The sequence below is a fragment of the Musca vetustissima genome, unplaced genomic scaffold, assembly GCF_032173495.1.
Source record: "Musca vetustissima isolate MV318-11 ecotype Yass unplaced genomic scaffold, APGP_CSIRO_Mvet_v1 utg900, whole genome shotgun sequence".
NCBI classification, from domain to species: Eukaryota; Metazoa; Arthropoda; class Insecta; order Diptera; family Muscidae; genus Musca; species Musca vetustissima.
Genome location: NW_026885828.1, coordinates 352,492 through 374,930, shown reverse-complemented (window position 1 = coordinate 374,930; position 22,439 = coordinate 352,492). Strand labels below are relative to the sequence as shown.

The 22,439-nt window shown below is 36.6% G+C and overlaps 3 protein-coding genes across 3 annotated transcripts; all 3 read right to left on the bottom strand.

Moving 5' to 3' along the window:
* Window positions 1-830: 830 nt before the first annotated feature.
* LOC133333082 (ubiquitin conjugation factor E4 B) lies at window positions 831-5,321 on the bottom strand. Its single transcript, XM_061541414.1, has 10 exons — window positions 5,262-5,321; window positions 5,037-5,157; window positions 4,142-4,948; window positions 3,359-4,065; window positions 2,271-3,251; window positions 2,083-2,195; window positions 1,835-2,012; window positions 1,622-1,768; window positions 1,217-1,559; window positions 831-1,146 (listed from the first exon to the last, which is right to left on the bottom strand). The coding sequence occupies exons 1-10, from the start codon at window positions 5,310-5,312 to the stop codon at window positions 848-850; spliced, it is 3,747 nt and encodes a 1,248-aa protein (XP_061397398.1). The 5' UTR covers window positions 5,313-5,321; the 3' UTR covers window positions 831-847.
* Window positions 5,322-9,883: 4,562 nt separating this feature from the next.
* On the bottom strand, window positions 9,884-16,270 carry LOC133333081 (SRSF protein kinase 1). The gene is made up of 4 exons (XM_061541413.1): window positions 16,180-16,270; window positions 14,480-15,402; window positions 10,976-11,953; window positions 9,884-10,903 (listed from the first exon to the last, which is right to left on the bottom strand). Exons 2-4 carry the CDS (start codon window positions 15,219-15,221, stop codon window positions 9,984-9,986), a joined length of 2,640 nt encoding a protein of 879 aa, XP_061397397.1. The 5' UTR covers window positions 15,222-15,402; window positions 16,180-16,270; the 3' UTR covers window positions 9,884-9,983.
* Window positions 16,271-17,838: 1,568 nt separating this feature from the next.
* LOC133333080 (protein phtf) lies at window positions 17,839-21,489 on the bottom strand. Its single transcript, XM_061541411.1, has 11 exons — window positions 21,445-21,489; window positions 21,209-21,351; window positions 20,605-20,900; window positions 20,346-20,542; window positions 19,576-20,275; window positions 19,345-19,522; window positions 19,144-19,278; window positions 18,683-19,082; window positions 18,496-18,625; window positions 18,183-18,440; window positions 17,839-18,115 (listed from the first exon to the last, which is right to left on the bottom strand). Exons 1-11 carry the CDS (start codon window positions 21,468-21,470, stop codon window positions 17,888-17,890), a joined length of 2,691 nt encoding a protein of 896 aa, XP_061397395.1. The 5' UTR covers window positions 21,471-21,489; the 3' UTR covers window positions 17,839-17,887.
* Window positions 21,490-22,439: the final 950 nt, after the last annotated feature.

Below are 22,439 nucleotides of genomic sequence, written 5' to 3'. Positions count from 1 at the left end.
TTAATTAAAAAATAAAAGTTCTTAGTGGCAGCAGTTTCAATTTTACTCGCATGATAGCGTGATACTCAAAGCTGAAAGGATTTTTCCGTCTTAATTAAGTGTCTAAGAACGAACAACGCAAGCCCATACAATCCCAAAAAAATCACTTTAAGTTTGAACTTAACTTTGGAGGTGCTGTTACTAAGCTTCCAATAGTTTCGCTATTTCCCTGATCCATGCAAATATTGCATATGATTTTGAGTGATATGGTGACCTGTAATGTATACCTTTCCTCGATTGAATTTCACAAAATCAGATCAAACATTCTTTTCCTACAAAAAAAATAAATAAAAACATTGGAGTGTTTTTAACATATATATTTTTTATCAATTATGTTTTATTTTTTAATATTTCATTCCTGGAGTATTGCTAGCATTGCAGTATATTCTTGAATTCATATAGAACATGGATAAATATAACTGGGCCGGAAAGTGAGATAGAAATAGAGAGATAGCTAGGGTGGCGGCGAATTCTACGACATTTCAAACAATCTAATTGGATTGGTTTGTATTTGTTTACATACGCATACTGTACAACACTGCCCCAAATACAATACAAACACACTACGCATTACCTCTCCTCGATCATCGTCATCCATCATCCTGATGAGAGCTGCGGACAATGACAGGAAAACTTAAGATGAGATAAAGTCATACGGATGACTACTATAATTAATTAATATTTTACGTTTTAAGTAGTACAACTATTTTGAATTATAAGCTAAGTGTTTATGTATAAAAATTATTTGAATTCTGCCAACGAAGACGTATTCGCATTTCGTTGGCGATAGCAAACGATTAGCCAACATTTAGGAGCTCTTGTCGTTCAAATCTAAATTGCCCTGCTGTTGCCTTTTGTAGCGTTGTTCTTTGCGCCAGGCATCGATACGTTCTTTCAATTCAATGTTCGGCACCAGCATGTCTTCAGTTAATGGCTGGCGATTGAAGGGGTCTGTGTTGCTGTTCAACAAGTGGCGCGTTATAATTGCACGGTCCATAATTGTACCAGATGGCAGAACGACCGGGTCTGACATAAGTGTGTCCATAAGAGGATCCTTAAACTCATCGGGAGCATCAGCACATTCATCTTCAGACTGTTGATTTGCAACTAAAAAAATATAATTGTACGAATTAAATTTTGGGGTAAAAAAACGTGGCAAACTATTACCACCACCTACCATATATATCATGCGCTTTGGATATCAAGGCTCTAAATTTCTCGACTTCTATGGCTGAACGTATACTCAGACGCTCAATACGATTGGCAGCATCATCAAATAAATGTTTCTGGAACGATCGTTCATCAGCTGCCAAGGCTTGGGCAAATCTATCACAGTCAAGATGCAAATATATATCGAAAATCTGTCCCAAAAGACGCCTGGGTTCCCAGCCATATTTGGCGGGATTGCGTACTTTCAAGTCGTTACATTTAGGACCGCAAAGTTGGTGTAAATTAAAGTTTAACATTGAGCTTAGACGATCAACTAGTTCGTCACGCATAAATGGTTCTTTGATATCATCCTGCAAAATGAACATAATATAACGAATGAATGAATTAAACCTGTAATCGTGCTTCAACTCACAGTCAGATAGTGGAACATTTCAACGGTTTCTCTGGCCAATGTTAAATAGGAACGACATTGTCGTTCGTCCGTTGCCAACTGTGAAAGACGGGCTTGTTGCTGTTCTGAGCCCAGACTTGACCAAGCCGAATCATTTGCCATCATAATCTGAAAACATACACCATATCAATGATTAAAAAACCATGTCAGTGGTTAAACTCCGTAATTAGTCACCTGTGTCTGATGTATACGTTTGAGATTTTCCAAACATTCATCCAACAGGAATGTGGTATCATTCATAAGCATATTGATAAACTTAACAAACTGCTTGCCATTGTTCGATTCATTGATCATGACCTGACGATGGACAGGACTCTCCCACATCGACTTGAATAAATGACTTATGTGGTATCTATAAATAAAATATTATACACAAATTGCCTTATACGCTCGGAGGTACCTTTTCAGGGACATTGGCATACCTTATTGTGAATTTGTCATAGAACTCTGTACTTTGGCCCGTCGTCTCAATGTCTACATAGAATTTCATCAGTGAACTGCAGAGAACTGTTTGTGCCAACTCGTGATTCCATATCTAAATGAAGAGAGCCACCAATGCGGTTAATACAAAAGCCGACTGACTGGATAGTCCATCTCATTACACACTTACCGATATATTTAAAATATTTGCCGGACCCAAGGAGAAGACAAACAAAACTTCGACCAGTTTGGCAGTGACATATGGATTTTTAATCATGTGAGGTGCACAGACACTGGTCAGCAACCATGTTATGATCGAATGATCTATAGCGTTGCGTATATCATTTTGGGCGTGCTGCATAGCGAACAAAATGAATTCGGCTATATCGTCGATATACCATTCGGGCAGTGCGGAGAATGCATCAGTCGGTTTCAATTGTTGTGGAGGTATTTTTGACATGAATGGCCCTTCAATTGGACGTCCCTCCATTTGGTACAGAAGGTACTCGCACACAGTGGAGTAGAAGAACAGGCATGAATTCAGCAGCTTGGGGTCCAACAGACACACCTCACTGCACATTTTCGAGCGCATTAATTTCTTCAGTTGCTTTTGCCAACGATCCCTAAACTGTTTGTTACGCGAAGCAAACGGTGTGGCTTCCCAGTGGGACGTGGTGCGGTCTATTTCTTCGATCAGCTTCTGCAGTTCCTTGATGGCCCTGCACTTTTGTCGGTACCTCTGTATGGCTGGCATAAAGCCCAAGTGATGAGCCTGCAGTGTTAAGAACCAACATTGAGTTTGGAAATTGGGCTGTGGCGTCGTCTCCGTATTGGTGGCAGTAAAATGTTGATCCAGGAACTGTTTATATTCTTCTTCGGTGAAGCGTAATTTTGTATCTTGTTCGATATAGATTAATGAATTCTTATAAAATGGATACTGCGGATCGATACGATCTAGCTTAATTTTAACTGAGAGTTGTTGTAAAACACACATTAAGTTGATGGCAAAGCCGTCGCGTGCCAATAACTTCTCATCGCTGGCAAATTGGACACGCCGTTCATTGTGGCGCAATATTTGGGATATATAATCCAAAGTCTTGGGCCGAGTATTGACATTGACAAGTAGGGAATGGAAAACTGAATACATAAGTTGACGCATTGTAAACAATTGCTGTGGTGGGTTGATTGGGTTGTTGTGAATATAAAATAGAAATTTAATTGTTAGTTCACATGCACATATATATCTTCAAACGCGACTGTGGTCTGCAGAATACTCACCCATTGGAATTTTCCCGAATTAAGGGACAATGTGTCGACATTGCCATGAGCTTCGGCAAAACGAACATTTTCTTCAGCAAAAAAGGATACCGACAAAAATGGCCCCAAATAACTACACTTGACTATTTCCCTACCCGGTATATGGGTACACAGTGGAGGCAAGAAGTTCGTTTGACTAGCCAGCAAATCGCACAATGGTCTGATGGTGCCAATTTTGACAGACATCAACTTGGACAGCAGGTCCATGTGATGGGTAATGATGGTAGGGGAACATATGTTACGTTGCATACCCATGAACAAGTCCCTCAACATTTGGCTAAAGATGAATTCAAAGTCTTCTTTTCTTTCGTACGACTCGGCCACAAGATCAAATATGAATTCCTCTGGCACACGCAACTGGTAGTAGAGCTCCAGCAGAGTCGATTGATCCAAGGCATAGTTGAGGTTATCGTGAATACGGTCGGTAAGCACTAAGATTGTCATGCGAAATATTTGCTGGTGTACCGTTTTTAAGGAGCGTTGAATCCGCTCGGCGTCTCCAGGCTGTTCTTGTGCCAGATTGGCGATAAACCGGTCATTGATGTGACGATGGTTCTTGTGGCATTGTATCAAATGTAACAAAACCTTATGCTTGGCCAATGTCATTGGTGTAAAGATATTGGATGATGGTGTTGGGCAAGTGCCAATCAACTCGGAACTATTAATACCTGCAGAGAAAAGAGACAAAGAAAATCGACGCATTTACATCAACATCGTACTATGTATTATCCAAAGTGCACCTACCACTTTGTAAACCCCTTGATGTCGAGGGCTGGTCATCGATTACGTTTGCCAAAATTTCTTGCACTTCCGAATCGTCGCTTTTGATCTTTTTCGGCGTGGAATATGTGGGAGTGCTGTCTTTTTTCAGAGTTGTGTCCATGCCTCCTTTGGCACCGATATCAGTTTTCATCTCCTCGTCATTGTTTGCATCTCCGCCACCACTGGCACCATCTTCGATGAACTCTTCGTCGTTGTATAATCTTAAAACGCTCTCCATCAACACGTTGCATATTAACCAATCGAAATTGAATCTTAGTTCTGGATGTTTTTCAAGGAAACTGGCTGTCTGTGGACAAATCATGGATCCCGTGCAATATTCATTCCATGTAGCATTCATTATCTTGGAGAGCATAACCTCCAAGCGTTCCTCTGCGGATTTTGAGCTCTTCTGAACACCATCCAGGGGATTATTTGTAGTCTGGTCTTTTTGTGGGGTCTCAGCCGGTGACATTTGTTCTATAGTTTCCATATTCTCAATGCCAGAGTCTGGATCTTTCAGGGCCAGACTGCATTTCACTTTGTTCGATGCCGAAAGGTCTTCCTCGGTGGCACCAACCGCAGGGTTAAATAGCGTTGTTTGTGACTTTATTGGCGTTGTGTTGACCGATTTCATTTCCACATCAACATCCATTTTTTGTTCTCCTTGGTCTAGGGGCAATACAATGCTGTCTTGATTGCCAACAGTTGTGGGTGAACCAGATTGATTTGCAGCTTTCACCAAGCGGGATGAATTTGAAACGTTGGTGGCTGGACGTTGGCCACCACACACTTGGAGCGTGAAAAACAAGAGAAAACAAAATTACATTATTACCATACTATTTTACGCTACTCTACACAGTCAATATATGTGGAATACCTTCAGTTTTGTTGGTGGAGGGAAGAGGTACGTTGGCGACATTGCTGCCACTTTCTGCGGCACCAGCAGATGTGGCACTATTTGTTGATTTGGCCAAAGTGCGTAGTCTTCTCGCTCGCATCTGTCGTCCGATGAGGGGGGAGGATGCAAAGAAACACATAAATAATATATTTTATATAATTTTCTTGTTTAGCTTCGATCATAAAAAGTAATGCGGATATTCACCTCTTCTGCTGTTAATTCTCCTAATTTTTTGTTCTGTTCTTGTTCCGACATTTTGACTCTTTTTTTCTTCTTCTATATTCAATGTAATATATATATTGTCTGTTTGCTGCTGTTGCTTACTTCTTGTTTTTAATTTTTTCTTTTTGTTTCGAATAAACAATGACAAATCGTTATTTTGCCGTTCCAGATAATCCGAGGAACTGAGGAAGTCCTGATTCTGATGTGAAATGAAAAAATAAACAAAGAAACTGCAGATAATAGATTCCCTGCCTCTGCGCTACATTTGCTGATTCTTCTTCTTCTACACTTAATTTTCCTATACGAATACCGAAATGACAGCTAACGCAATTAAATCTTGTTTGCTTTTGCTCGATTTCGACGGCTTTACACTTTTTGCACCATGTACATATGTAGTTCTCTTGAGATATTTGCTGCTGCGGTGCGTTTGTCCTTTGTTCTAATTGGAAAATTCTTATACACTTTTGTCAAGTGTCTTATACACTTATTTTCCCGCTAACGATTGATAATATTACGAAGTGCAATTGTAATTTCCCGTTATTGTTAATATTCGAAGCTAAATTTGCTTCTGAACTTCTGAATCAAAACAAAAAATATGCCCACCACACACAAACACACACATCTATACAATGACAAACATTTTTTTGCATTCAAGTAACCGACCGTTATAGACTACCGACGACACATTTATGGTTACTGACAAAAATATCGATTGTGTGTGCGATTAGTGATGCGGTATCGCGGACATGGTGTGGATTAACCCTCAAATCTGTAGCTGAATTGGCATAATGCAAACGAAATCCTTGGCATCAAAAGGTTACTTCTTTTGATGTTCGGTGATTTTTTGTGACAATGCCCAGAAGAAAACTTAATACAGTCGAGTACGGTTATACTAAACTAGTAAGGACCAAGTTATAACGGAATTAAAACATATGAAAACTGAATTTTGGGACCGAATAATTAGTTCGTTATATCCGTAGTATGAAAAATATGTTTTAAAACTTCGGCACCAGGAAATGTGTTCACAATAAGAAAAGTTCGTTATAACCGTACTCAACTGTACTTAAAAATGGACAGAATAAATAAACTGTTTTCTGCAAATATCTGCCAGAAAGTAACGATCGGGGAGTCTATATGATACCCTATACCACTTTGGGAATGTGTAGGAGGTGCTTTAGTATTTATATTAAAACCCAACGATAATTTTACTGGAAGCAATATTTATATCCGAATTTGAACCAATCGTAACACATGCTCTTCTATACTGAGTGTGATTGAACAGACGAAATCGTTTGTAACAACACAATTTTTATGGACATCGGTATTCAAAAGTGTCAGAACAAGTTCTTACTTTTATTTGAACTTGCTTATATCGATCAATTTCGCCGATTCCTTGGCTGTCATTACATTGGTATGAATTCCATTTCAATATTCAATGATAAACTGATATGTTTAATTGTTGTTATTTTATTTATTTCCGATATTGTAATATTTGATGGGGTTGATCATCCTTAAAATATTCCATTTTATTACCAACTATTACATATTTGTTTTATTTTTCTTTTTGTTATGGAAAATAGATGATGATGTAACCTAACAACGTTACCTAAAATCTGACGGAGCGTACAACAATATTCAACTTCCACACTATGGCAAAATGTTGTGTACGGCCGTATTATCCAAATACGTCGAAGCCATATCTTCAAGAAAATAATACAAACCGCAAAACAAAATTGAAAATTTATTTAATTAATCCACATATTTTTACAGTACGTTTACATTTAACCGGATTTCGTTAACCCAGTGGGTTTCAATTGAATGAAAAAATGAAAAACACATTCTGTCAATGTTGAAATTTTTCAACTTGAAATTTTGTACGGTGGAAGTATTTCGGTAACATTCACAAAGTTACCTAAAATTCAACGAAGCGTACAAAAATATTCAACTTCCCCACTATGGCAAAATGTTTTGTACGGCCGTATTACCCAAATACGTCGAATCCACTTCTCTTAGCGAACTAAACAAAATCGCGAAATAAAATTAAGAAATTATAAAATATATAATTTTTTTCAATAAGAATATGAAATATTTGATCATATTCTTATTGAAAAAAATTATATTTCTATATGTTTTGTTTCTTTTTTCAACAAAAGAAAAAAAAAAAAAAACTAAACTACGTTCTGTCATAGTTGAATTTTTTCAACTTTGAAAATTCGGACGTCGACGTATTTCGGTAACATTCATATAAATACATGTGTTCTACTTTTGTGGTGAAAAACGTCGAACGAGCTAGTTGAATTTTAGGTAAGGCTGTAAGCAACTGTTATGGGTTCGGGTTCAGGGCTATCGTGTCTATTGGATTTTTTCTTTAATAAGCAATACAATAAAATACAGAAATTGTATTCGTGATTGACCCGGATAAGTATTCCACTTAACACACTTACACCTGTTGTTTTGCAAGGGCAAATAATTGTAATATACAACCTGTGAAAACTTATCTTTCTTCAGGCATTACCAAAAATGTTTAAGGCAATATGGTTTAATCTTTCTGTGTGTAAAAAAGGAAATAAATTTATACTTATATATCACTAATTTTTTAATTATTCTGATGATATTTTCTTGGAATTCATCTCAAGGGCAAAAGAAAGAGTCACACCTTTTTTGTCAACTTTTTAATAGCGTTGACTTTACCTATGCCACCACCTACTCGAAGTAATTGATGCCTGGGCGAATAAATTTTTTGAAACAAAGACCACAGAGTATAGTAGAATCATAGTTCTCTATCTGTCTAAACGGAAGAGATTTTTTTGTTTGAGATATACAATGAATTTGGTTTCAAACTAATATATTGCAATATCTCGCAGTGCTTAGAAAAGATTCATAGAATTACTAAAAATAATCATTTATAAAATAAAAATAGAATAATTTTTGAAAAAATAAATATTGTTATCAGAAAAATAAATGATCTTTTCTCCTTCCATAATAGATAATTTAAAATGGGTTAATTGTTTGTTGGGCACGCATGGTTATAAAAAGTAATGCAAGAGAACCCATTAACGCCAAATAACACACATACATGTATATACTCTGCTCTTTTTTTTGCATTCAAAATTTTTTGCAATATGGTGTTTTATTTTTTGCTATTTGTTGTTGTTGTTTTTTTTCTTTTTCTATATTGTAATATTCACTACAATGTTTTTTTGTGAGTAATGTTAGTTGTCATATTTATATATTCGTATTTCTTAAGTTTGTTTGTTTTTTTTTTTTGCTAAATAATTGTGTTGTTTAACTTCTTTAAATTAGTAGGCTGCTTGCAGATGAGGAGGGCTCAACATCCATTCATCCATCGATCAATCTATCTATAAATTTTATATGTCGAAAGGTATCTTATTTCTTTCTTTCATCTACAATACTTTAATTTATTTTTTTTAAGTTTTTTTTTCTGTTTCTGTTTTTTGTTAAATTAACAAAAGAAGAACAAGCATACATATTTATATGAGAAAAATAAGTTAATTTATTATTACAATTATTAAGATTAAAACAAAGTTATTTTAAAATGTTTTACAATTTAAAGTGCAAAGTTTAACTAAAAGAAATTCTGAATTGCTTCGGAAACTTTGCGTGTGGTATTCCATGTGGGGTTGGCTTCTTGAAAATTTACAAAACTGAAATTATTATGCAGTCATCATACATATGTTTATATATATTCCAAATATTCAATCTCATAAAAAGAACAACAAAACAAAATAATGCATATGGAACATAAATAATATTCAGAAAATAATTCGTGGTGTTTTATGAGTTGCTGTTACATTAAAGATATATTATCTCGATATTATTTTGTTTTTTATTTGTTTATATTATTTGCTAACTGATAGTGTTCGGTTGTCATTATTAGGGTCCTTTCTATAATAAAGGGTTTCGCATATAAAGGAATTATTTTTTTTTTCTTTCTTTAACTCTAAACAAAATTATTGTTGTTGCAGTTTGCTGTTGTTTATTTTTATTATGTTTTGTGAGAGAGTTTTATTGAATTTCTCACAATGTATTTTATTCCTTTTTTAATTTTGGGAGATAGATATACGAACATAAATAAATAGGGGAAGGAAATGGTGCCTATACGACGAGTTTTGATGTTTTTTATTCGATCATCATCAGCAGCATCATCATCATCGGTATCGAGAGATCAACCGCCGTTGCTATTCCCGATGATCAAACACGGGTTTATTAATTCTTTTTGAAAATGCGACGCCAGGTTTTTGCTTTGCGCCAGCACAAATTATGCGCAGCATTTGTTGTAGCTACCGGTTGAGGTGATAAGGATTTTGAGGTCGACAACCGCCAAAAGGATGTCATCAATGATCGAGAGGGAGATCTGCTACTTTCGGACAATAAATCTGCAGCTACTGATGGTATTGCGGCGGGCAATGATGGCGATCGTAAATATGTAGTTGCCGACGATGTAGTCGCAACTGCTAAGGATTCGCCACCACCACCACTATCAAGAGGAGGAGGTAATGACAAACGGGGCAATAAACTTCTTTGTTGTCGACTTACTACATATAAGGTAGGCGATACCGTGTCATCGTCGTTCGAAGTTGTATTTGTATTTATGGTTGTATTTGATGCTGAGTGAGAGCTGCTGGTAGAGGAGTGGCTGTGGTGGGGAAATTGGGTCTGGTTACGGGGGTTATTAAGTGTATCTTATCTTAGCCATGGATGTTTCAGACACTCAGCTGCAGTTGCCCGTTTTGCAGGATCAAACTGTAGCATTGGCTTCAAAAAGTCGGCGAATGCCTCGGCCTCCTCTAATGACCATTCGTATTTTTCATGCAGTACAGCTACTAGACCCCATGGTTTCAAGCCGGTAATGTTACGCAATTCTCCCTTGCGGTTGAAGCTATGCGTTGCATAGGCTCCCCTAAAGACTATATGGGGAGGTATGGGTCCTAACAGTTCAATAATATGGGCGATGTGGTCTTCGTCTCTGGTGTAGTTATCACCTGAGTGCGGTTCAAATAAATAATCACCCGTGGCCAATTCGAAGGCCATACAAGCTGTGCTCCATATATCGGCCGATGTATCATAGCCAGCGCCCAATATCACTTCCAAGGAACGATATTGTCGAGTTTGAATATCTTCGGTGAAATGCTTGTGCACCCAGCAAGCATTGCCCAAATCTGCAATTTTTACCTCAAAATCACAAGGTTCTAAGGCTGGATCCTTTGGCCGGGCTTCAGGCTCCGTTGAAGGCCCATTGGTCATTGCCACAGGTTGATGCAACTGTGGTTGCATTGGGCTATGTTGGGCTGGCTGATTGGTAGTGGCGTTCTTCGGGTTTGCTTTGTTATTTGTTTTGCTGTTGTTGTTATTGTTGTTGCCCTTTGCCGGAGTCTTGTTTTGATGCTGTTGTTTTTGCTGTTTACTTTGTCCACCCGAATCATTGGACAATTGACCTTTCAGTGTAGCCGATGAACTGCTGGTTGATTCATTTTGCTCGCCCTTGATTGTATTGCTGCCACTGCTCGACGATGTTGTTGAATTGGCCGCAACAACCTTTGTAGTCTTTTCGGATTGTGTCGAGGGCTGCTGTTGTGGTTGTTGTTGCTGCTGATTGGCTTTCTCTGTAAAACAAGTTTAAAGATAAAAGTTTGACAACTACTATAACCATAATTACTGAATGAATCTGTACTTACTCTTATTCTTCTTTTTCTTCTTCTTTTTATTTTCCGTTACTGGGGCTGGCACAGCATTGTTTTCTTCTGCACCACCTTGTTGCTGTTGTTGTGGTTGTTGCTTTCCGTTGTTGGGCTTAGATGCTTTGGCCGGCTTTGTGGGCTTTGCTGGCTCTTCCATTGCATGTTCATCATCGTCGTCGGCGTCAGCATCTGCAGCCTTCTCCTCCGCAATGTCGTCTTGAATATCTTCATCCTCCTCATTATCCGATGCATCGCCATTCTGCAGGGACTTTCCGTCAATCTCAGGTTTTTCCTGCGGCTGTTCCCCGTTGGCCGTAGCACCACTTTGCTCCAAATAATCCCATTGTTTCTTGAATAATTCCAAACGTTTCTTGGCCTTTTTCTTCAGTTTACGCTTCTTGTTCTTGCTCATTTTGCCCGTTATTTGAGGTTCCCTGTATTCCTTGGGAGCCCGACTAACAAACGAGGGAAACATCTTGAAGTTCATGACATAAAGTTCGGTGGCTTCGTTGGCCAATTTCCGCACATAATTCTCGTTGACGCACAAGAGGACATTTTCAGGCTTTATGTCGGTGTGAATGATTTTGCAGCATGTATGTAGGTAATCAAGTCCCTCGAGAACTTGTCGGGTTATTGTTTTCACATTTTCGATGGGAATACCCCGGTAATTGGATTTGCGTATCAATTTTAAGAGATTGTCACCAAGTACTTCGAACACCATACATATATGAGTTCCGTTAACACCCGATATTTTAAAGTCATCCAACAGTTGGACGGTTTTTTGACGGCGTGGATTATTTGGATCTGAATCGCGCACCGCTTTGAGTATTTTTATTTCATCCTTAGCTGTTTCGGCAAAATGTTGAGCTGATTTGACGATTTTGATGGCCACGTACCTTTTTTCCTCTAGATCCCAACAAAGCCAGACTGTAGAGAAATGACCCCAACCAAGTTTTCGAACAACATGGTAACGACCTGTGAATGCATATAGAACCATAAAATACTTATAGAAAACATGACCTCCAATAATTTTGATAGTCTGTCTGAGTGAAAGATGATTATGTACATATATACATTATAACCACCTAACAGATATACAAAGTCAGTAAAACTAATGTAATCATCGAGTAAGTCCATTTGGCTGGCAAATCACGTCAGACAATCCGACGTGAAATTTTAAAGCTAGATTTGACTGTTTAATGTTACTATCAGCTTGATACTAATTCCATGACATGGTTCATGTAACGATAATACGTTTTTTAATACTAAATACACCACAGTCGATCTCTCACCTCCGCGACATTGTTATTGTTATCCCATCATCGTCATCACCATAGCCATTGACCATTGTTATGGTCGGACCTCCTCATTGCATTCTTTTCAATTGCAAATATATGTATGTAGGCAAGCAAATATGTATATGTATGTGAATCATTGAATTGTTGGATTTTTATTCTGTAGTAATGTCACATTACGTTGAACTTGGGGTCTGTAATTCCACAATCCAACAGCTTCGTTTGCTATCAGTTTGCGGATTATCACAGTGAAAGAGAGGTTAACGACAGTGAAAACATGACAAGAAGGAAAATTTCAGTTGAAACTGTTTTTTTTTCGCAATATGTATTGACAATACTGTTTGAAACATATTTCAGATGTTAGAATACATTTAAAATTTATAAGAAATCATATCTTATTCTTGAAATTGTAAATTAGATGCTCCACAATATTTTTCCTGCACTGTATGTGTTGTAATGTACAATATTACATCATATTTTAAATATTGCCAAATTGATTACATATGTATGGATGTTTGACCAACACGTATGTATATCCCTAACGATGTCTTGCTGAAATATATTTTTTCAGTTCCTTCAGTCATAAAAAGTACATGAGTTCTAAAAATACTTTACATATAACATTAAATTGGCTGGCAAGCAGCATGATTGCTTCAAAAAATGCCGTTGTGGTTTTTGAATTCACAAAAATATTTGGACATGAGTTGGTAGTATAGAGAATACTTAAAAATGTCCGATTAATATTTCAAAAAATGATAAGTGACAAAATGTACGGACTTGACAATACCGTCCGGAACGTAGACTAAATGTAATTGCAAAAAAGAAATAATTGTACGATTTAATGGACCTTTATTTAACAAGACAATATACAAAACATATTATTGTTGTGGCAGAGTTGCTCTTCTTATAGAATATAATAAAATGTGGCAGTACCATTGCAAGGCAATATATTTCCAACAATATTTATGAAGCCGTTTAATAAATCATGTACATGAGTATAAAATAATTCAAATGATATTAGATGACGATTGCGGATTATTGGAGTTTGGGAAACATTTTAGTCCATATAGGTATATAGCGCGGACCCAAAGTGAGAGAAGGTTTTATACCTGTTCTCTAATCTTTACATTAACTAGATTTGCTAAAAATTGCAGGATAGGGACCTTATAGTCGTCATTCTCACTAACTTTTAATTCCATCTAATTAATGTAAAATATACAAACATGTCTATGCTCTAGAGCAGAATAGCATTTGAATATGCGTAATAGACTTTCATGAACATTATTCTGATCGTTTAGCATGCTCAACATTAAGTCTTAACTGAACTGTTCTATAAAGAGGAGGCTTTAACAAAAGAGATTATGTTCTGCTTTCTTCGTTAGTTACAAGTATGCCGAGTTTCGAAATACTGACTCGAATTTGTTTCGGAATATAAAAAGCAGGAGATATTTGACAGCATTTGGAAAATTGTTAATTCAAAAGTGTAATGTTCTTATCCTATTATGGAAGAAAATAAAAACCAATTTCTGTTCCATTCAAATTTCCGGAATCTAACAAAACAGGTGTTATAATAATTGGAAGCACATTGTATTATTCCCCCTCCTCTATCGCTGATTAGGGCGTTCATACGTATTAATTCATTCTCTTCTATAGACATATATACGTTTGTGTTTGTCTGCTATTCGAGGGGCAGTCACCGCTGGTGTTTTTGTTGTTGTTGTTGCTCGCAATGTAAACAAAATAGAAAACAAAAACAATGCATAAATGCAAATGAACATTAGAATAGGTAGGTCGGTCGTCTGTAGGGTAGGGTTGTGCAGCCAGATAATGATGATGAGAAATCGTAACAAAAATAAAAATTCTGACTGACTACATAATAGGCGAATTGACACATATTTAGTTGTTTGATATACGTTTATAAACGTTGTTAACAAAATGCGATACTTGTCGTTTCTTGCTCTCTTTCTCGAAACATCCAAATTTGTGGTCCGAGTGAATCACAGAGCAAGCGACAAAATCTAACTATCATTTTCACAGTTTCTACATGAACGAACGAAGAACGTTTGTCAGGTGGTGTGGCCCGATTGCTTCTAAGCACTAGGGAGATTATATGCTATTATTAGGGGTATTTTTTAAATTGATAAACAAATAAGTTTGCCTTTTCTTACCATTGCCGGTGTTGAAATGAAAAATGATTGATAATTACCTTGAAATAGATCTCCAATATTTACTGGATGATAGCCTCCCTTGCAATAGTCTTCTTTTAGTTCTTGTTCCTCGTTTTCGCTATTCAATTCTGATTCTTCAGAATCGTTGGAAGAACTACGTGGTGGATATTGATATTGTTGTTGTTGCTGCTGCTGCTGTTGTTGTTGCTGTTGCAGCAATTGTTGTTTCTTCACATATTCAGCATGATAGATGGGATCGACATAATGCTGCTGCTGATGATAGTGCATGTAATCGTCATGATTCAAATGATGCTGTTCCAAGTAGCTGTCTTGCGGCATATAATCGTCATTGGAACCCTCATTGGGGTGTATAAAATTTGAATACTTTTTGGACGAAGGTGTGCCGATGTATGTCGACTCATCCAAAGTATTCGATGATCCAGTTATGGGTGTATTGCCCGCCAATGAATTCGAACCACTTGACGAGGGTGCAGCACAAAATGATTTTGAGATTTTTGTAGAAATGCCACAGACTTCGGGCATGGAATTGGGTGACTTCAAATCAAGATTGTCCTCGAGCAGTTGATTGCTGATCGCAGCATCGGTCGGTGATGGCGATGTTGCATCGTTCTGCGACATATGCTGCTGCTGTTGACCACCACCCCCACCACCGCCGCCACCAGCATTGCCATTGGCTTTACCACGCTTCTTATTTGGCTTGTGTCGCTTCTTTTTGGCTTGGATGGCCAAAACCCGTCTGTTGACGTCAGCCTTGTTCATTTCTGTGTTATATTTTTTCTTCAGAGGCGGTGACAGACCAACAAAACACAAATTTAGAAATCGGGGTCAAATTTATCTCGGTTTGCTCGCTGCAGGCAGTTTACTTGCACCCCGTGTTATGTTATCAGTGCTTCATAGACCTTCTTCCGGGAGTCCTGACGACAAAAATTGTTTTGTACTCCTAAACATACGACAACACAACATACATATCAGTATAAATCAAACAGAAATTAACCATTTATCTATTTATTTATTGTGTTCGGAAAAGAATTGTGTTATTTGCAACCAAACAGCACACACACACGCACGCACACTTTTACTATTATGCTCTCATCCAAATCAATCACTCGAACTTACAGCGGAATGGGTGGTTTAGGACAAAAACGACGACGACGGCCACGACAACGTTGACGTTGTTGGATGCGATAAAAAAGAGAGACCCAGACGTTTATTCACTCGGAATAGAAGCAACGACCCAGTTACCTTTCGAACCAGTAATTTGTATCCTTAGGTATTACGATTGACAATTAAATTCACAGTTTTATTGATATTTCAGGGAGTACTTTGCTATTTTACTTTAATAATTTGAGACCGAAGTTCTATTCTTCCGCACAAGACCGATTGATTTGGTGAATTTTATGAAAAAACAGGCACAGACACATTCACACACATTTAACAAAAAACACACAACAAGAACAATGTAAAATGTCTAATTGGACATATGTTCGTCCTTGTCTCTCGCGCAGACTGTGATGGAGGTCGCAGTAACTTGGTGGCTATAGCTATCTACTTCTACCCCGCCACTTGAAATATATTTCGCATATTTTTCTTTGACATACAAATAGAAATTTCTGCACACTTTATTTTACATCACTAGCATCTTGTTATAATTGCACAAACATTTGTTTTTGGGTTTTTTGTAAAGTATGTGATTTCCAATTGTTGAAAAACTGCTTACATAGGTACAATAACAACATTAACCAAGTGGTAAAAACACGTTGGTTCGGTTGCTTGATAGAAAAACTAGAAACGACACAAAATGCGAAAAAACCACTACTGAACGAAACTCCAAGTCGTCCGGTATGTGTATTTGTCGCCGTCATTGAACTGAGCGCGATTGGCATGTAGGTTTGTTAAGCGTCCAAATCAATGATTTTAATAGTAACGGTAATTTGCATTTAAATTAGTTTTAAAATTCGGTTAATGTTTTGTGAGATATGGTGGTCTGCTCGCGCACTGCAAGAATCTACTAATTTTTTTAACCGAGGAAATGAAATGTTAGCTAATAGTTCTGTTTCCGTACTTTAGGCAACAGGAAAATACAACATTGGTTTTCGTACTTTTCTAGATATTTATTCAGTATCTTCTTTTGAGGACCCTAAATGACAGAATACATACATATCTAAGGACTAATGACAAACGTATAAGTACAGTAGATATCGGTTATAAGCACATCGCATATAAGAAAAAATCGCATATAAGAAAGATTGTCAAAAACACCGAGCCTTTTATCATCTCATCAGTGTAAAAATTGTTTCATATAAGAAAAACGCGTATAAGAAAAACACATATATAAGAAATGTTTGTCAAACACCAAAGCTGACAATGGTATTTGAAAAACAAACAATTGTCTTATATCCAATAATTCCATATAAGAAAAAAAAACGCATATAAGAGAGAAATCGCCGGCTTTTTTGAGTTTCTTATATCCGATATCTACTGTAATATTAAAAATAATCAATTTAATTTTTTAGTTTTACTGATGTTTTCCATTACTCAAAGCTGAGAGCAATTTGGAAAACTGTATTAATAACAGTTAAAAATTATCATTTAAGTAATTTAATTTTATGTTTAAAATTTGATTTTATGAAGACCTCTCAAAAATATATTGAGTTAATGAAAGATGGATCTAAAATGTATTTTAACGGTGACTGTGCCTCTTTTTTTACTCTAGTGAATACATACCATTAATTACCACATGTCTTTAAGAGTGTCTGTGTACTGGATATTGTCTACGATTATTGGTTGTCTTTTTATATATTACACAAAACTTCAATAAAATATAGAGAAATTGAATTTGAAAAATTGTACTAAATTTTGTTTTTTTTTTTTCTTTTACTTTTTGACTGCATGAGATTACCTCGTTTAATTATGTCATGGTTATTGTTGGAACAAGAATATCTCTTTCTCACACAAAATACCTTACCGAGTAATTATTATTTAATATATTAAAAAAAACATTGTTTTTTAAATATTTTTTTTATTACTGAATGATTTCTAAACTTGCCTCTTTTCAGATGGATATTTCTTATATACTACACATTTTCAGAGAATATCTTTTGTGAGATTTGAAAACAAATACAACATCAGCAAAAATATACATTTCTTAATAGAGAAATAGACAGATACACATATTGTTAGTTTAACATTAATATTTCTATGGCATCTTTTTGTTCTCATTATATTATATTATATCGTTTATACTACATAGAAATCACAACCGTATTGGTCTGTTCTGTAAATATTTGATTCAATCCTGTGTATTCAATTCATTTGAAAAAAAAGAAAAAACAAAAACATTAACAGAAATCTACTAATAATGTGTATAGATACTATGAACTACGAAAGTACAGACATCAAGTGCTACATTTCTAAAGGTACATTCATTATTTTATTTTGATTTTGTGCAATTTCAGCTTAAAGCCCAGCATTTCACTTAGAACCCCAGATAAGGCTGATAAAATCACTACTTTAATTGTTGTAAAAAGATATGGATTTGCACTAAGACCGGAAATTTTAAATGGCGTTTCTAGCTCCTTTAATAGATCGGATGCTAGTTTCAGAACACTGTTTGAGACCATTAGTTCGTCCTTCTTTTTGGGTTTCTTTTCAATCTAGAAATAATACGAAAACATACATCAATATGCAATATATTTGTAGATCCATTATCTTTTGGCATACCTGCAAGTAAAGGTTTATTTGCTCAGTTATTAGAACTGACACACTTCGATATTTATGATGAATCTTATTGCCCAAAGTCATAAATCGTAACAGAAAGATACCAATTGTACTCGACCACAACAATGCTTCCAGGTTCAAATGTGAGTGTAGGTGTACCGAATCCTTCAACCATTCAACACTCAGGAAAGCCAAAAGCAACAACGTTACAATAAAAGCAGCCGATACAATGATGTCCACCGAACGTTGAGGCCCACGTTTCTAAAAGTATAGGGCAATTATAAACACATTTTTTGCTAATTCAAAATAGCCCTACCTTTAGATAGGATCGTACACTTAGCCAGGTTTTTATATTTCGCACTTTGTTCAAACGAAAATGAGGTAAATTTGATTTCCTGGCCCTCCTTGATGATGTCAAATGTGAGAAAAGCTTGGCGTACAGAAATCTAGAAAAAATAAGACACCTGTTGGTTACATTTAACATCGACGGCATTATACTTTACCTCTGCTTGAAAGTACGTTCGGCCACACTGAAAAACATAAAAAGTATCAGCGTCAAACACAAACGATTAAGGAATCCTATTATCAAGACGGTTCTCTCCCACTTTGTGTCACCGAAGGCAAAACGAAATATGGCAGTAAATGAAAATGAGGCCTTCTCCCACAACATCATTGGCAAGTCAAAATAATTGATATCGCTAGACTTTTCTGAATCCATTGTTATTTCGCACAGCCTACAGAATACAGGTATCAGTGATAATACAAACGAAAAGAATATACCAATATAAATGTAGTCATTTGTCTCGGGCATCAATTCGACATTTTCAATAATAGCCGAAGAAATTTCCAAAACAGACATTTGTGCCTTTTTAATTTCACGATGATCCCAAATAGTACAGCTAACTAAAATTACAATTAAAGAAGCTTATTTTATTGCAAATAGAATTTTGTAGATTGTATTTACTTCTATCACTGGTCCCATGGGGATTTAGAATAACCGTTGGTGTATAATCCAAATCAGATAAATTTTCGTCAGAATATTGGTTTGCTTTGTAATCATCCGAGTTATCGTACTCGGAACTGTAACTGCATTCATCACCTACAAAATGGGTGTTCGCATAGTAATAATTAATTGTAAATGCAGGTTAGTGGCTGGCGAACTTACTGTTTGTTGTTATGCCCAGCCATTCTGTGGCAGAAGTTGTACACTCATTGCAGTTCGATGTGTTGCCGCCTTGTGACGCTGGACTTGAAATCAAATCCCCATCATCTCCATCCTCCTCTGTTTCATCGCTGCTAACATCCCGAGATTTGACGTCGCTGTTGATAGGCTTAAGTTTACGCTGAAAAAAGGGAACGTATTATCATCATTTTGTGTTCCACAATAAATAAATACCTCTGCCAAGAGTTCAACTCTTTCATGATTGCTACCGATGTTTGTACGTAATCTCAAGCCATGTGGCGAAGCATTGTTATCCTCGCCACTTGAACTTTTGCCATTGAGACTCTCAAAACCATCATCGTCTCCCACAATGCGGCGCGTATTCGACACATTTTGCCCTTCTGACGGAACATTTGATAATTGTTGAGGTGCTGGCGCTGACGATCTGCTAATTAGATCATCATAGAATTCTTGTACGCAGTCATCAATGCGAACAGTCTTGGTGGGCGATACACACGGACTGTTCGACGATGGACTGGAATTGTCACCTCTTAGCGAAGTTCGTGTGCTGCTGGTGGTTGAGACAGATTGTGGTGAGGTTTGTTGTTGTTTTTCCTGTGTAACAGCAAACTTGACATTACGTTTGCGCAGAGTACACTCGGCTGCATTGTTCAGTAGAAAGTCTTCAGAATTTGTGATTGAATCACTGAGATCTAGTTTCAATTGTGATAGATAATGCGGCTGTGTTGTGGCCACATTCAGTTTTAACGATGATGGCGGTTGATGTATCGTTGCACCAGCATTTGATTTGGTGGATGCGGATGATGGTATTTCCAAAATGGATTTAGATGGATTTGTAGTGGCAGTCACGTCACTGTTGCTCACGCTCGCAGTTGTATATTTCTTATTATCCAATTGATCGTGGCTTTTCATTCTGAAAGAAAACCAACCAAATGTAATTGTCATGCTTTACATGTTTTCCCCTCAAATAGATTATGCCTCACTTGACAAGCTTTTTGCGTCTACGCAATAATTTTCCTTGCCGTCCATTGCTGCTCTGGCTTGCATTGGAATAGCGTCTTCTTTTACACTTGACCCCGCCACTTTGTGCTATATTGGTGGCGACTATCTGAGAGTGTATTAAACTTAGAAGCAGACTTAAGGCCATAGGAATTAGAAGCTCCGAAATTGAAACAATATGCTGAAATTGTAAAACAATGATTTTTTAGAAAATTACTACACGGTTATTCATTGCTGCCTTACATCATTCTCCGACTTGTCGTCGTTGTTCGCTATTGTCTGTGTTATATTTGTCGTCATTGAAATACCATCGCTTACATTTAATGCTGCTGCAGCTTCCAAACGATTTACATTGCACGTATAAACAGCCCAATTTATCATTTGCGTCATATAAAGGAAGAACAATAGGCCGAATGCATTGCGTGAGGTTTGTTTCACCCACCATTGTGCATAAAGGGGCAGAAATATGTAACGCAGTATAGACAAACGTATCACAGTTGTTAATGATTGTTTTGGCTTCGCCTTAGGAAAGGTTGAACCTGCAGAATAAATAAGCATACACACGCACACAAATGTTATTAACTGAATCTTATTGTCAAGGCCGTTTTATGAACAATGTTAATTTGCTTATGCTATTGGACATATTTACTAGATAAATGTCTAACGAAGACTTCTTTGTTGAATTCAATGAATCAATCATTCTTGTTTAGTGCATTCATAGCAAGATTCATTTTTAGTATTCAAAGTGCATGACACCACAATCCTCATTACAAATGAAGCGTAGGAGTGGCTAACTATTTTGGTTTTAATAAGATTAATAATTCTACGACCATTGTAAATAATTTACCTCTAACCAAGTCGACATCAATTAACTCGGTCTTCAGTTTTGCTGTCTTCAATGTTACTCCGCTATTAAAGCCATCCAATATTTTCAATTCAACTGTCTTCTCCCATGGTTCTTTATCGTAAGTGCCAATCTTTTTCTGATACCTATAAATAAAGAAAGAAATCCAATGATGATGTGACTGCATTTCAGAATTGCTTTGTCTTATCGCTACAACCAACCGACCAACAACCACATACCATGAAACAATTTCATCCAATATCATAATACCAATCACAAGGGTTCTGTTGCGTTCGTTATTGATTAAGCACAAATGAATTAAAATTGTGATTTCTGCTTTTGGCCAGCTGCGAATTTCAAAAAGCCTTAACCGAACTATTGATTGTTGTTGGTACGGAGTGCTTCTGCAATAACAGCATTGGCCAAGTTTTATTATTTTTATTTTTGTTCTTCAATTCCAAACCAAATAAATAAATGTCTGAATGTCGATGTATGTATATATCGATGTAGCCGAATGAACCGATCGAATATAAAAACGTTCCTCATGCTACGAATAGGGGGAGACAGGAGAGAATTATTGATAAACCTCAGCAAGTAATACAAATGCGAAAGGCTCCAATTGTTTACGAATGAGGGTGAGGCATAATTGTGATATTCATCAGCTGTTGGATAGTTTTCTATCTTTACTAGTGATAAGGGGATCGGTAAACTTTCAATAGATGCATATCTATTGCCGGATATAGTAGGTTAACCACGCAAAAAGTTATAATTTTAATTTCTACATAGGTTAGTTTTAAGGGCCCGTGTCCGTCAATCTGGCGGCCACTTCATCCGGAGACCAATGGTCCATGGTAATGTAATTTCTATTTATATTGTATTGAATGAACGATATTTTGAATTTTGACTTAACCTAATGGCACAGTGTATGGTTTTCCGCAACTCTATAACCAATGAAATATAATAAAATAGACGCATCAACAGTTAGTGCAATTAGTTGTCAAAGAAGTTTTAGTATTTTAAAATAAAAAAAAGTGAAAATTATGAATAAAAATTCAACTTTAATGGACTCGGAATACATTTCTAAATGGTAATATATTGCCGATGCATCCGAACGAACGATGAAGGACAGCTGTGATGTAAACATAGCATAACAAAAACAAAACAAAGCTAATCGCTAAATCCATTTTGTTTAGCAGCTGATGAGCGAATGGTATCAAAACAAAAGTGGAATTGA

Coding starts and splice junctions, on each gene's coding strand:
- LOC133333081 (XM_061541413.1), bottom strand. CDS start 15,221: ATGAACAAGGCTGACGTCAACAGACGGGTTTTGGCCATCCAAGCCAAA. Junction 11,954..14,479: donor TATTGGAGATCTATTTCAAG/GTAATTATCAAT, acceptor ATGCATTCACAG/GTCGTTACCATGTTGTTCGA. Junction 10,904..10,975: donor GAAGAAAAAGAAGAATAAGA/GTAAGTACAGAT, acceptor CTTGTTTTACAG/AGAAAGCCAATCAGCAGCAA.
- LOC133333080 (XM_061541411.1), bottom strand. CDS start 21,470: ATGATATTGGATGAAATTGTTTCATG. Junction 20,276..20,345: donor AGACGCAAAAAGCTTGTCAA/GTGAGGCATAAT, acceptor GTTTTCTTTCAG/AATGAAAAGCCACGATCAAT. Junction 19,279..19,344: donor GCTGGGCATAACAACAAACA/GTAAGTTCGCCA, acceptor CCCATTTTGTAG/GTGATGAATGCAGTTACAGT.
- LOC133333082 (XM_061541414.1), bottom strand. CDS start 5,312: ATGTCGGAACAAGAACAGAACAAAAAATTAGGAGAATTAACAGCAGAA. Junction 4,949..5,036: donor CTCCACCAACAAAACTGAAG/GTATTCCACATA, acceptor TCACGCTCCAAG/TGTGTGGTGGCCAACGTCCA. Junction 1,147..1,216: donor CAAAGCGCATGATATATATG/GTAGGTGGTGGT, acceptor ATATTTTTTTAG/TTGCAAATCAACAGTCTGAA.